Source organism: Equus caballus, chromosome 7 (genome assembly GCF_041296265.1).
Source record: "Equus caballus isolate H_3958 breed thoroughbred chromosome 7, TB-T2T, whole genome shotgun sequence".
Classification (NCBI taxonomy): domain Eukaryota; kingdom Metazoa; phylum Chordata; class Mammalia; order Perissodactyla; family Equidae; genus Equus; species Equus caballus.
In genome coordinates, this window is record NC_091690.1 from 35,789,844 (window position 1) to 35,804,766 (window position 14,923).

Here is a 14,923-nt window from a genome sequence, read left to right on the forward strand (position 1 = left end):
TGCTTGGGCCCCCACAGCTCATGGGCAGTGCTGCCTTCCTTGATAAAGGACAACCTGATCCCACAGCATCATGCTTGCTCAGGAGCTGGGCTTACAGCTATGCATCCCAGCTGCCACACAGAAGAAGCAGGTGAGTGTGGAGAGCCAGGCCCTGGACCAGGGCCAGGGGAGGGTGGCATTCCTCTCTAGGCGACCCTGTACTCACATGACTCTCCATGTGAGCACCTCGCTCCCGTCACCCTGGGCCTAGGCCTGGCAAGAGGCCTGCTGTTCTTGGCTCTCATTGAATGAAGGATGGAAGAAGAGCCCTTCTGCCTGGTGTAGGTTGTGAGGGAGAAGGGAGTTAGTAGCTGGTGGCAAGATAAGGAAGATAAAGCCTTCTCCGAGAACTCAGCTTTTGTGTCTGGGTGTCTAGAGCGACCCCATCTGAGGGTTACAACTGTTTCTTCTGCCCTCTGGAATCTGAACGGCACCTGCCAGGGTTCTAGAGGCTGAGTGGGAACTTCTGTTCTCTGGCTCCCAGGATGGGCTCTGGAAACCTTAGGATACCGCTCCCCTGGACTCCAGCTTCCTGGAGAGCCACGCGGAGTGCAGAGTCCAACCAGGGCTGTCGAGAAGTGTTTTCAAATGAATTTGATTTAAAATGAATAAAATGATGAGGTGGAAGTGAATGCCAGTACCTCCAGCCTTGTCATTCAGAGCCTACGACCAAAGCAGCCACCAGCACGTGGTGGCATCATCGCCTCTGGCAGGGAGGGGCCTTCAAAGAAGAACGGTTGACCTTTGACAGCTGATGCTTCAAACCTAAACTAGGCCAGTACTGAGAGGAAGGCCACTGGACCACCTGGGAGCTTCTTGCTCTCTGGGGTGACGGGCACTTTGGGGAGACTGTTAGGAGGCCTTTAGGAGGCTCTTTAGATGACTTTTGGAGCACGATGCTGGTAGAGCTTTAAAGCATCATTATGGTTAGTATTACTCGTAATAACTGACACTTGCTGAGGCTCCCCAAGTGGACATGCAGAAGATGGGTTACCAGTGTGGGAAGCTGGGCTGCCTACATCTGAAACTTACGTGGCCTTGGGCAAGCTAATTAACCTTTGAGTGCCTCGGTTTCCCCAGATAGGGACCACAGTCATACCGACTCCGAATGGCTGTGAAGATTAAGTGAGATAACACATGGAATGTATGGGCTGACTGAATAATTGCTCTTCTTCTTCTTCTTCTTCTCTCCTTGACTGACCTTCCATAGAGGGGCCTCTTTATACCCGCTAGCAGGCATGTGCTGTCTCCGCACTCTGGAGGCCCCGGGTATCCTTCAGCTCCCAGCATCTCTGCTCCAGCTTCCCCTCCAAGGCAGGTATGCGGTCACCTGGCTAGGCCAGCAGGGCCAGGGGCTGACCATGATGTTTATTGATGTGGAGGTTCTACCTCATATAGGTGTGGAAATATGACTTGAACATGCTGTTTGCACAGGACCCTCATCTGTGATTTTTTTTTTGGTGAGGAAGATTCGCCCTGAGCTAACATCTGTTGCCAATCTTCCTCTTTTTTCTTTTTCTTCGCTTGAGGAAGATTAGTCCTGAGCTAACGTCTGTGCCAATCTTCCTCTACTTTGTATGTGGGATGCCTCCACAGCACGGCTGATGAGTGGAGCAGGTCTGCACCCAGGATCTGAACCCACGAACCTGGGCCATCAAAGTGGAGCGTGTCGGACTTTAACTACTCAGCCACAGGGCCGGCCCCTCATCTGTGATGTTTTTACTTCATGTGACAATAAGAAGGATAAGCTGATCCTTTGGGTGCCCATAAACACAAACCTGGCCAGTCCACTGAGCTGGCTGAGCCATCTCGCATCCCATGGGGAGGGAGCCTGAAGATGCTGGGGTGTGGTTCTGGTGAGCTGGTTGTCCAGGCCTGGCCCCTTCCCTCAACCTGTGCTCTGGGCCAGGGGCCATGTGGTCCCCCCCAGGTCCAGGCCGATCAGTACTCACGCTGGATGTCGATGGTGACCGAGGTCTCCTTCCCTCCGGGGATGGCTTTGTTGGTGGCTCGGCACACGATACTCTGCCCGTTCTCCACATCGCCGGGGGAGATGAAGAGGGTACTCACGATGCTCTCCCGCTTGCCATCGCGAAGCAGGGTCTGGGGGGCAGGGAGAGAGGGCCCCACGTCACTCGGCTGGGATGGTCTGAGCAGGTAGGGGAGGACATGCCCCAGCCTCAGAGAGGAGGAGGGAGCCCTGTGGATGGAGGCAGGTCAGTTCAGGACACCTAGGGGCACTGGTCTCTGCACAGAGCCGGGAGTTACCCTTGCTCCCTGGCCTGGCTGAGGGCTGGGCTGGGGAAGGTAAAAGGGACTAGAAAGTTTTCCATCATGCACAAAAATCAGCCTGGGCTTGCATACCCCAAAGCATAAAAGAAACGAGGCTGCGCCCAACAGAAACCAGGCTGCAGGTCCTATGTAGAAATGAGTGAGCATCTATCTGCCTCTGGTCCGGGGGAGTCTCTAGTCTCCAGGAAGCACTAAGATGGGAGCCACAGGTGCTGCTGTGGGACCTGAGGCAGTGATGCAGTCTGTGGCAGGGGGCACACTGTGGGGCCTGGGGGTAAGAGCAGGAGGGGTGGGAGGGGTATGCGGGCAGAATCAATGTACACTGAATGTGTTATTACTTTATCTATATAAACCTCCGCAGCTTTTCGAAGTGTTTCACTTCCTGATCTCATTAGAGCCCTGAACAAGTCATAAGCAGGACAGGCGCCATTATTTTCATCTGACAGCTGAGAAGACAGGTGTGATCAAGAGAGGCTTTGGGGCTTGACCAAACTCACACTTCAAGTTGGGGGTAAAGTAAGTAAGAGGGTCCTGCAGTGGGTTGAACAGTGTCCCCCCAAATTCATGTCCACCCAGAACTTCAGAATGTGACCTTATTTGGGAAGAGGGTCTTCGCAGATTAGTTAAGCAATTAGTAATTAGCTAAGCATCTTGAGACAAGACCATCCTGGATTTAGAGTGGAACCTAAATCCAATGACTGGTGTCCTCATCAGAAGAGGAGAGGACCAGAGAGACAGAGGAGGAGCCATATGGAGGAGGAGGCGGAGATTGGAGTGATGCCGCCACAAGCCAAGGAACGCCAGGAGCCTCCAGGAGCTGGGAGAGGAATGGAGGGATTCCCCAGGGCCTTTGGAGGGAGCAGGGCCATGCCGGCACCTTGACTTCACACTTTTGGCCTCAGAACTGGGAGCCCATAAGCTTCGGTTGTTTTAAGTACCTGTTGTGGTACTCGGTTAGGGCAGCCCTAGGAAACTAATGCGATCCTGAAGCCCTTGGTCTCCTGTCTTCTGTTCCTTTATTTCCTGGGACCATGAGGTCATGGCTCATGGTGGCTATTCTCCCGTCACTGCTGCTCCCCCTTCCCTCTGCTGCACCCCACTCTAGCTACCTTTCCACTAGTTTGGAGCCTGTATCCCGAGCTCACTGGAGACCCACTGAGGTAGGTGCTGCTGGGGAGGGGTGCTGGGCAGGGGGGCCGCTTCTGAATCGCCACCCCTAGAAGGGACTTGACCCCCTCTAGGGAGGTGGGCAGGGTGCAATCTTATTTTCCCGAGACAGGGAATAGATGAACAGACTCTACTTCCTCCAACCTCCCTTAAAATAACAACGGTATCGTCTCATTCTCGCCAGGCCCTGGAAGGAAGGGTGCATTATCTCTATTTAGCATGAGAGAAAACTGAGTTCAGAGTGAGTCAGGAACTTGCTGGGCAGGGCTGGAGTTTGTGCTTGAGCGTGGTGGCCATGATAACGATCAAGGCTGCCCCAGGGAGAGAAGCCCAAGGCGCCCTGCCCTACACACTGATCTATATCACCCTCCGGGAAACAGAGGACTGACGTCCTGACCTGATCTGACCTGATTTCTATCCAAAGTTATAGGACCACCCAATAACCAGACCCTGCCTACAGTGATATCATTTTAATGACTTTTTTCATGATCTTTCCTTTGTCTTGTAAAGAAACAACTCACATATCTATGCCTTATAAGTTTAGCCCTACCCTCAACCCACTGCAACTCTTACTGCCCATGGGTCCTGTCTCCATGCTACTCCATGCTATTCTCTGAATAAAGGAGCACTACTACCAGACCTTGAGAGTCCAAGAAATCTTTCTTTCGACTCCTTGACTCACAAAGCCCACATCAGCCGGAGCCCACGACCCTCCCAGCACAGCTCCCTGAGAGCTGGAGAGTGGTCAGTGATGGGGATTATTTTAGGCTGGTTACTTTTAAAAACTGCAGATGAGAAGGAGGCTCTGAGGAGTGGAATTTGCTTGCCCTTTGATGAGAGACATTTGCATTTGTGAAGGAAGTCTCCATCTGTGGGGGGTATCTTCCTCTCTGCACCAGGAGGAAGGAGGGATGGCCTTATCTCTGGAAACTCTTAATGGGGAAGGCAAGGACTTAAGTTGTTTACTGTCTGATAACCTCATGTAACTGAGCCCCCCGCCCCCCAACAACATCCTCCTTTGTCTTTAGCTGAAGATAATATTTAAGGTGGTGGCTTCTGCCATTTACCTAATCCAGTTTGATTCTTATCTAAAAGTTACAGGACCACCCAATAACCAGACCCCACCTGCACTGATACCATTTTAACATCAGTTTTTACATATTCTTTCCTTTGTCTTGTAAAGAGATAACTCACATACCTATGCCTTAAATTTAGCCCTACTCTCAACCCATGTTTGCAGCAGCTCTTTACTGCCCATTGGTCCTGTCCCCATGCTATTCCACACTATTCTCTAAATAAAAGAGCACTACTGCCAGACCTTGAGAGTTCAAGAGATCTTTCTTTCAACTCTTCGGCTCGCCTATCCCACATCAGTCAGCATGATCCCCGCTTAGAGGTGGGAGCAGTTGTCTCAGTTAAGCAGCCTCCCAGGTCACTGAGCTGGTTGGCAGCAACGTGGAGGCTGCTAGAACCTGCTCTCTGGGCCCACAGTCCAGTGTGGTCCTTCTTAACGTGGGGCAAAGCTTGTGGCCTCCAGCCCTGGGAGAGCGGGACCTGAGTCTCTGTCTAGAGCAGCACAAACTTCTTTAGACGAGGCCAGACTTCGAGATGTCAGAGAGATCCAAGAGCACGCAGAGGCCAGCACGGCTTCTCTTCTATGTTCTCGAACTGCTGGGGCCTACGCCGCCTCCTGCGGCTTGAGGCTTCATAGCCTGTTCTTTCCTGGGATGTGGGGTGGTGGCCTCAGCCCTGGACAGAGGGGTCCTTGGAGAGGGGCTGGGGAAGAGTGATGTGGTCAATCTCAGCAGCCAGTGGGGTAAGGGGCTTCAGATCAGGCTCAGGGCCAGGGCGTTGAACTGGAGGCCAGCCAACAGGGGTGCGGGGAGGGTGTCCCCCAAGCCAAGGCGGAGTAGAAGGAGCAGCGGCTGCACCACAGTAACAGGCGTGGGGGTCAGGGCTCTTCTGCAGAACTCATGTGTCTATAAATAGCCAAGGGATAATAAGAACAATTTCCTGAACGAAAATGAGACCTCAGGGTAGGGTGGAGGGAGCGGGAGGTCGGTATTGTTCTTCGCCATTTCCTTTTCTTTACTTTTCCATGGTGCTAACAAGGTCACATTTACACAAGCTTGACTCTTCCAGGAACTCCCCAGCTGCTCAGCTCTGGGCAGTGGGGCCTGAGGGCCGCCTGGGTGCCTGGGGAAGGGAGGCCGAGCTGAGCTCCTAATTAGGCCTGCTGACTGCTTCCCTGCCCCCGCACCCAGGGTGCTCCTCCGCCTCGAATGATGATTAATGACATATTTACTGTGTCCGGGCGTGAGCTTTTCTGGGAAATAAAAATTCTGGTTCAAGTTGTTTGTTCCACCTAATTAGAGAAAAGGGAGACGTGTTCATTAAGCAAGGGGAGCGTGGGGAAGGCAGGAGCCTAGCGCAGCTCCCGGGGGAGGCCCTGAGCACCTCCCTTGGCCCCAGCCCGAGGGGCCCCAGCTGGGGTGGCAGGTGCGGGGCTAGGATGCTCCTGGGGAGGGAGGCGAGCCCGCAGGGGGAAGAGCTGGCCTTGGCTGAGGGGGGCCTGTCTGCTTGCCAGCGCTTGGCCTGCCGTCTCACCTAGTTTTTCTCCCTTCCTCATTCCTTGCTTAGCCTGTCACTTCCTTCTTCCTTATTTTTCTTCTTTGTCTTTTCTTCTCCTTCATTCCTCTCTTATAAATCTCCCTTTTCCTCATATGCAAATGAAACCTTTGGACTTTGTGGCCTTGAAGGTACTGGCCAGGTGGAACACTCTATCATTTGCTGATTCCTGTCACAGCCCCACTTCCCTTCCCTTCCCAGCTCCTCCTCTCTGTCTTCCCTTCACTGAACTTAGCTCTGGGGACACACTGGGGGCCCCAGCTCCCCCACCTCTGGCTTCAGAAACCTCCATTAGCATGCAAATCAGCTCAGGAGGGTAAGTGGATTATTAATGGCAAGTCACTCCTTTCTGGGGCCACCACCTTCTGGGCCTGGGGCAGCCCTCCCTCCAGTTTGGTCCACCAGGGCACTAGTGTGCTGCCAGATCTCAGCCTCCAAGTTGCCTAGGCCACCCCATGTGACCCTGATGGCAGCTCCTGTGGGTCCACTAGGACCCAGCCTACTGGTTTGTGCAGACGTGACCAGGGGCAGGGTGCATATGCCTCACGTGCACAGGAGTGTGTGCCCGAGCAGGAGCCTTCCTCCACCTGTGTGCATGTCCATGGGCTTCCGTCCACTAACGGCTTCCAGGGAGCATTCCCAACTGTTCCAGGGGCTGAGTGAGGCCTGGGGCTCTTCTCTAAACCCTGCCTGTCCCTGTGCTGCTTCCTGTCTGTGCACCCAGCTCCTGCCCACCAAGGGAGAGCAGGTACTTGGCATTCAATGGGCAGTGGCCTGCGAGGCTGGGCTGGCCGCGGACGTAATGCACTTTGTTCCATTGTCCAGTGTGGGCAGCAGTGGCTGCTCCGCTCTTTCCAAAGCCCCTAGGGCCTCAGTTGAGCAGTAGAGAGCCAGGCTGAGCCCCAAGAGGTGGGAGCCCTGGTGTTGCCTGTGCCAGGGACCACAGGGGAGGGAGGTTGGAGGTTCAGAGGGAATGCAGTGGGTGGGTGCCCCAACCCTGGTGCTAAATATGGGAAGTTTATTGATATGCAAACAGTTTGGAAAGGCCTTTGGAGAGGACTGATTGCCTGGCAACAAGGCCTCTTCTCTCTTCCCCCCCACCACTCACCTCCCCCACCTGCTGTGTCCTTTTTTTTTTTTTTTATCGTCTCTCTGCTTCCCCTTTTTATAGCTGCCTGGGGAATCCATTAAGGCCTGTTGTCATGTGAGTTGCATAAGGGATATAAGAGAAGGTGGAGAACTGCACTGTGCCGTTCTGGAACCACCAGTCTTGTGCCCTGGGGCCAGAGGGGATGCCCTTCACAAAGGAGGCCAGAGTGAGTGGCGGCTACCACACTGAATAGAGCCTTAGGCCCCTAAGATAGACAGCTGGGATGGGGAGGTGCTGGGGTGACTGGTGGGGAGCGAGTGCACAGTGGAGGGGCCCATGGAGGGGGCTGGGCCCCAGTGAGGGCCCCGAGGGGTGTTGTTCAGAGCTCCTCTTAGCATGGGCCCTAATGAGGCCGTTGGTCCTGGTGGTGGGTGGGCGTCCCCTTGGGCAGGCAGCAGCTTGAAGATGGAGGAAGCAGAGAGGTGAGGCTGGAGGGTCAGGGGCTTCAAGGTAGATATGTACATGACTGTGCATTCCACGACCAAGCAACCTCCTGTCTACGCCCCACACCAGGGTCCAGGCCTCACCCCCACCTGGCAGCTGCTGGGAAGTAGCAGATGGAGCAGGGGGCTGGCTCGCAGGAAAGACTTCTCTCTGGGCTCAGCCTATCCTCTCTTCCTTCCTCTTCACAACCTGTCCTGCCTCTCCTGGTTTGTGTATTTGCTGGCTTTCCAAGTGAATCTCCTGTGGCCTCCATGCTGGTGCCAGTCCCAGAGAAGATGGCCTGAGGCTGGTGTCCAGGAACAGAGGACTTGGGGAGAGGCCTTGCCACTGGCTCCCAGGTTTCTGCACCCGCTGGGTGCCCCAGGCACTCAGCAAGCACGCTGGCTCCAGGCGCTCTGGTGACCGTGTTCAAGGAGAGGCACCACCAGCCTGTGCTGGCTGATTGGCCAGAGGTGCCTGCTCTTCCTTGTTCTCCTCCAGGGAAAGGGCCTGGCTGTCCTCAGTCCTACCAGCTCCTCCTTCCCCTGCTGGCCACACAGTGGAACAGCAGAAAGAATGTTCTACAAAGCTACAAAGCCAGGGCTGCTGTGTGACCTCTGGGGAGGGAGCCCTGGGGTGGGTGAGGCAGGGCTCTGGGAGGAGGGACCCAAGAATAGCAGCTAACATTTATGAAGGCCTGACTCCCCTCCACACACAGTGGTCTCAACGTATACTTCCTTTTCAGTCTCAGAGCATCCTAACAGGTGCCCATGGTTATTATCAACCTGTTTTGCAGCTGGGGAAACTGAGGCAGAGGTTAAGTTCCATAATATGTGATGGAGCTCACGTTTGAACACAGGTCTCTAGAGCCATGGGGCCTGCTCTGCTGTGACACGACATTCTCAACTAGGACACGTGGATGGCAAGGTGGACGCTGGGGCCCGTGAGGACTGAGTGAGGGACATGCAGTGGCCCTAACAGCTGTGCTTATTGCGAGCTCACTCTGCCAGGCACTCTTCTCGGTCAGGCCTCACAATCATCCTCTGAGGCAGGTGCTATTGCTGCTCCCGTGGTACAGACGGTGACACTCAGGCACAAGGTTAGGTAGCTTGCCCGCCATCACAGAGCTAGAAGGCAGCAGAGCCTGGATTCTAATTGAAGCTGCCCAGCTCCTGGGCCCACAGGCTTAACCACGCACCATGTGACAAAGACTGAGGGCTGCCCTGCAGGGTCTTTTCCAGACCTCAAACTCCGCTGGACTGTGTGTGCACCTGTGTGCTCTCTCCTTCTGGCTCTCTGTCCCTCTCTCTCTGTCAGCGGTTCATGGCCCGGCCCCTCCCCATGCACGGCCTGTGTGGGGCTACTCTGCCTTCAGGACACCAGCAGAGCCTCTGTTAATGGTCCTCGCAGTCCTGGGGACAGGACAGCAAAGGGCAGGCTCGGAGGAGCACTGCCAGACCACCCGCCCTTCTCCAAGTCCTCCAAGTCACAGGTTTGCAGCTTGTCGGGGCTGGCAGGCAGCTGTTGTGGACTGAATTGTGTTCCCACGGAATTCGTATGGTGAAGCCCTGACCCCCAATGTGATGTATTTGGAGATGGGGCCTTTAAAGAGGTAATTAAGGTTAAATGAGGTCATAAGGGTGGGGCCCTAATCCAATGGGACTGGTGTCCTTATAAGAAGAGGAAGAGTCACCAGAGGTCACAGTCTTTCTCTCTGCACACAGGGAGGAGACAGCGAGAATGTGGCTGTCTGCAAGCCAGGAAGAGAGGTGGCACCAGACACCAACCCTGCTGACACCTTGATCTTGGACTTGTAGCCTCCAGGACTGTGAGAAATAAGTGTCTGCTGTTTAAACCCCTGTCTGTCGTATTTGGTTATGGCAGCCCCGGCAGATTAAGACAGACTGTGTAATCCAGCCCCTTTGTTTTACAGACGAGGAAACTGAGGCCCAGGGAATGACCTTCCTGAGGTTCCACAGAGCAGGGACTGGAGGCAGGCCCCGCTGCCAGGCACCGCATTCCCTCACAGGCGGCAGGGGTGGACCTGGTGGGGGCCGAGGGTGGAGCATGGCTGCCCTGCTCTGGGCTTCGACAGCAGCGTGCCAGGCTCTCTGTGGCGCCTTCCCCATGTGGACGAGGACAGCACGCTGGGGGCAAGGTGGCCCCTGGACAGGTCCAGCAGGCTGACTCCGAGCTCTCTCTCACCTGAGAGGGGGGCATTTCTTCTGTGGGAAATAAGCCTTGGCAGGGGCCAGGCTGGCCCTGCTTCAGGGAGGAACTGGACAGATGCCCAGCCTGGGAGAAATACCCTTTTCTGTCTTTTCATCCTTGTTGGGATGATACATTTAGTGGGTCATATTTTTGTATTTCGTAACACAACAGGGTGGCTCCAGCCCAGGCCATGACTGAGGGATTTCTCTCTCAATTGGCAGCTTCTTTCTGGGTAGACTTACCCCTGAGAGATAGTATTTGTCCTGGGTTCTGGTACCAGGCTCTGTGTGGGGTCAGGGATCCAGGCCTTGATTGGCAGCCCTGGGGCTGACTCCTTGGCAGGTGGTCAGCTTTGGACAGGAAGGGCACACCCTCCGAGAAGGGACAGTCCTGCCTCATATCCTCCACTGATGGTGAAAGCCTTGCTTGTCTTTCCAGGACCCAGGAAGAAAGCTGGTGGTGGGGTGGGTGTGGGGAGCAGGCCATGTAGCTCCCCACTCTCCGAGGCCAAGGAGAGCCACTGGGAGAGGACAGCCGGGGTTCTGGAGGTCTGGACCTCCAGTGCCAGAGCCTGGGGTGCTGGCCTGCCCTCGGCCCTGATACAGCTTCTGAGCAGCTGCCTGTCTGTCTGAGGCCATCCTGAGAGGAGCAGAGGAAGGGCCAGGGCCTGGGCATCATGAGGCCGCAGCTCCTGCCTGCTGGTCAGCTGAGAAGGGCAGTCACTTCGCTTGTCAGGCCTTGGTTTTCTGTCTGCAGATCAAAGGAGCTGGACGGGCTATCCTCCGAGGTCCCATTCATCTTTAAATGCTCTGTGGCACATACACCCTGTTTGGGAGTCTCTTCAGTCTCCTTGAGTGGAGTTTGGTGGGGGCTGTTTTAAAATGTGTCTGGGATTTTGTTTTTATTCAGGTATGGTGAGGCCAACAGAGCAGGAGATGACCACCACTGAAAGGAGTTTGTTACACACAGTTCTGAAGAGGTGGGGCCACATGGGGCCAGAGAGGGATGCACCAGGGTCAGTCAGGAGGCAGAGGGAGGGAGGGAAAGTGTGGGTGCGAGCCTTTATCGTGGTTTTGTGGGAAAGAATGAATGAAGGCAGGGTAAGCAGCTGAACAGGCTTGGATTGGATAGTTTGAATCATTTTGGCAGGCTCTGGGCTATGGGGGAGACCTCTGGTTATCCAGTACCTGGCCTTGGGTGATTTAGGGCAGAGGTTAGTGTCTGGGACTACAGGAGCCTGATGCAAGAGGGTAGTGAGGGTATGGACCTAGGATTGTTTGGTTCACATATCAAGTGTGTTCTCAGCATGGTGTTTGCTGTCTCCAGGAACTAGCCAACCCTGGGAGGGGGAAGTCCCTCCTTTTCTGCAAGGCCTCAGGATGTCAAAGCACCATAAAATATAGAAAAGAAGAAACACGACTAATGCAGGGGCCAGTCCAGGCACTTCCAGCTCGTGGTAGTTTGTGTGGATTAGAGAAAAGTGCCCCTACGGGCGGGCACAGCAGGGCGCAGGGCTTGGTGAAGGATAACGGGCTGGATTTCCCTCCCTGTCCCCTGAGCCAGGCACCATGGGCAGGAAGAACCTAAACAGCCTTACCTGACAGCCCTGGAAAGGTGGCCAGATTTAGCAGATAAAAATGCAGGACAGTCAGTTAAATTTAAATTTCAGATAAACAATGAATAATATTTTAGTATACGTATGACCCATAAGTATGCCCCACGCAATATTTGGGCCTACTTATATATACTAAAAAGTTACTTGTTGTTAATCTGAAATTCCAATTTAACTGGGCATCCTGTGTTTTATCTGGCAACCCCAGGCCACTTCTGCCCCTGTATCTCCTCCTCTGCTCCTAGGGTCCCCACCAAGCCCAGCAATGACCCCAGGAAAGAGAGAGAGAGAGACAGTTACAGTGAGAGAGACAGAAAAGCTCAGATAAACGGAGCTGTAGCACGAGAGAGGAAGTGACAGAGAGAGAAAAAGACAGACAGAGACAGAGAAACAGAGTGAGAAGCAAAGCGACAGAGAGACATGCCCTAGAGAGAGCCAGCCCCTCCCCAGGCCGCCCCCAGGCCTCACCTTGGAGTAGGTGGCCCCGTTGATGACCTCTCCCTTCCGCAGCCAGATGATGGAGGCCGCAGGCTTGGCGTTGTCTGCGTGGCAGGTGAGGTTGAGGGGGTCTCCCGCCCGCAGGCTGATCACAGGCCCCCCCAGGATGACGGGGTCGTCGGGCGGCACTGCGGGGACAGGAGTCGAGAGTTCAGTGAGGGCACCTCCCCTCCCGCGGGGCTGGCAGGCTGGGCTGGGCGGATTTTATGGAGCCAATGACAAACAATAATTATCATACTTTAATAAAATGTGTAATCCCCTTGTATTATAACAGTAGCAACATCAGCAATAATCCCTGACATATGCACTGCGTGTTTATTTGCAGAGGATGTTCATGTCGCCCTCTCATCTGCTGCTCACGACGAGCCTGTGAGGGGACAGGGCGGGCATCATTAGCCTCGTTTCACAGATCAGGAAGCAGAGCTCGCTCGGAAATAACAGCCATATTCCTTTCTTTTTAACTTTATATATTTACTTTTAAACAAAGCACAGTCACATGTGTTGTCTACTTTAATCCTCACAACGATCTTGTGAGGTAAACAGTATCATTATCCTAATTGCACAGACCTGGAAACTAAGGCTCAGCCGGATTAAGTGACTTGCTCAAGGTCACACAGCAAATGAGTGGCAGAGCCAGGACTGGAAGCCAGGTCCTCTGATGCATGGAGCCACAGGTCAGCCCCTTCCCTCGCAGGGGACAGGTGGCAGGCAACTTTTCAAGGCTGGGACAAGGTTTCAGGGGCTGTGAACCCTTCATCTCCTTAGCACTTCCTTCCTCCAGAGCGCCCCAGCCCCTCCTCCCAGAGCCAGCGAGAGTGTCTCCCGTCCTGGTTCTCACACTTCCACTACATTCACATAGCTGGTCTGAGACTCCGGGCTCTTGCTGAGAGGTGGGGAGAGCCAGGAGGAGAGGGATGTCCCCCGTGGGGAGCCTGACTCCCACAGCACCCAGTGGAGAACCTGGTGCCTGACGGAAGCTCCATAAACATTTGCATCTCCAATGGAGTCACCCCTTTGACCCCCATGATGACCATGGGAAGCAAGATGGGCAATGACAGTGGCAGATGACCGTCGTTTGGAGAAGAGGCCCAGAGAAGTTAAGTGGCAGGCCTAAGGTCACAGAGTGTATTCTGATGTTCGTGCTTGTGGACATCGAGGGTCTCAGGCCTCTGCTGCTCCCTGCCTCTCCTTCTTGGACAAACCAGAGATGGGGCAGGGCTCCCCGGAGACCACCTGAGGAATCCATAGTCTTACCCCGCCCAGGGAGGGGCTGGGTCAGTCAGTTCTGGAGGTCTGGGGAGGGCTGAGCCACATGTTTGCTCAGTCAATGGAGGAAGGGGTAATTGAGTGACAAGTTGGGGTCCTGGCGCAAAGGGCCTTCTTTGCCTCATTGCCAGAGAAGGTCCATCCTGGCACCCAGGCCCTGTGCAAGCTCCTGTGGTCGTGGGCTGGGGGAAGACAGATGCAGCAGCTCTGGACAGCTCCAGGCTAGTCCCGCCCTAGGAGCTGCACAGCCCAGGGTCGCCCCCTGCTGCCACTCTCCTGGTGTACCCTGGCGTCTCAGGAAACTCCAGGAGGCTCTGGGGCCAGGTAAGGACCCAAAGCAGTGCACCTCCAGCTGGTGGCTCTGCCCCCGCTCCCGGGCTCCAGGAGGCCTAGTTCAGAACTCCCGTCCAGTGAGTGCCAACCTCCGTTTCTACTTTCTGAGGAAAAACCAACCCTCAGCCTTCCAAGATGCTCTCACCAGCTCCAGGACTCTGCCCGCTCCTGGCCCAGGGAGGAAGTTGGCCTCATCCAACCCTGCCCTGCCTGCCAGGGGGCCTGGGCTCAGGCAGATGGTGGGTGTGGGCTGGACGATAGAGACAGTCCCCACCCCACCCACCCCTTACCCCCTCATTAGTGCCAGAGGCCTCCTTGGTGTGGGTGTGGCCGGAGAGCAAAAGGGAGGCTAATGAGGGCTTTCCATAAATGGGGGTGGGCTGACAGTTGCTGATGAGGGGAATTTTGTCTGCGTGCAGTGGGCCAGGCCACTTGCTAGGCAGGCAGGGCTGAGGCCGGCGCTTCCTCCTTCTTCATCCTGTCGCTTTTTCTCCACCAGGTGCCCAGGGTGGAGGTGCTCCGGCTGAGCTTGCCCAGAGCAGGAGTGTTGGAAAGAACCGTTTGAAGCTTCAGGAATAGAATAAATGCCTGGCCGTGCTTGTCCCATTAGGAAAAAGGGCCTGTCCACCCACTTTTGAAAAACTTGACCATGAAAACCCTATGAATAGCGGAGCGTTGTCTGATACAGCGCCGAAAGGTGAGAGGATGGAGCAAAAAGACCAGGCAGGGTTCTGCTCTGCAGTCCACTGGGCTGCTAGAGTTGGGATCTGCTCAGCGGCACTGACAACAGCAAATCCTTGTCTCCATGGCCTCCCTAGTGATGAGCCAAGTGGTGCCGTATTGTGGACCGTGCCTCAATCAGAGGGCAACCTGCGAAGGCAGTCCCTTCTCCTGGTTTATTTCCTCAGACGTAAAATGTGAAAGTGCAGCAGGGGGGTCTGGAAAGTTTCTCTGGCACTGACATTTGTTGGGTCTCAAACAGCGGTTCTCACCCTTGGCTGCCTACTACCACCTTCTTGGGGAGGTTCTAAAAATCCTGTTGGCTGGCCACACCCTGCCCAGCTCTGTCCCAGCCTCTGCAGGTGGACCCTGAGCACCGGGAGTTTGTAAAGCTCCCCAGAGGGTTCCAGTGTATGACCAAGTTTGAGAACCGTCTCTAGGCCTTGGCTCCGTGGCGTGACGTGCTGTGCTCGCAGTGGAGACAGAGGAGGCCTCTCCCAAAACCACACACAGTGCAGGCCAGGCCCTTCCTTCCCGCCTCTCCAGGGCTGTGTTTTGGAATATTGGATTAGAGGGAGCGCAGA

General features: G+C 55.0%; 1 protein-coding gene and 1 long non-coding RNA gene across 3 annotated transcripts in view; one reads left to right on the top strand and one right to left on the bottom strand.

Annotated features, from left to right (window-relative positions):
* The window catches only part of KIRREL3 (kirre like nephrin family adhesion molecule 3), a 535,215-nt gene that overhangs the window by 32,888 nt on the left and 487,404 nt on the right, over window positions 1–14,923 (bottom strand). For both annotated transcript variants that reach the window (XM_023645119.2, XM_023645117.2), the window contains exons 6-7: window positions 11,991–12,148; window positions 1,992–2,142 (exon numbers count right to left, since the gene is read on the bottom strand). In XM_023645119.2, the coding sequence (XP_023500887.1) occupies window positions 1,992–2,142; window positions 11,991–12,148 (309 nt within the window). The remainder of the gene's footprint in view (window positions 1–1,991; window positions 2,143–11,990; window positions 12,149–14,923) is intronic.
* Window positions 6,307–14,249, top strand: LOC111774252 (uncharacterized). The gene is made up of 3 exons (XR_002809129.2): window positions 6,307–6,442; window positions 10,820–10,889; window positions 14,119–14,249. It is a non-coding gene; the product is annotated as an uncharacterized lncRNA (long non-coding RNA).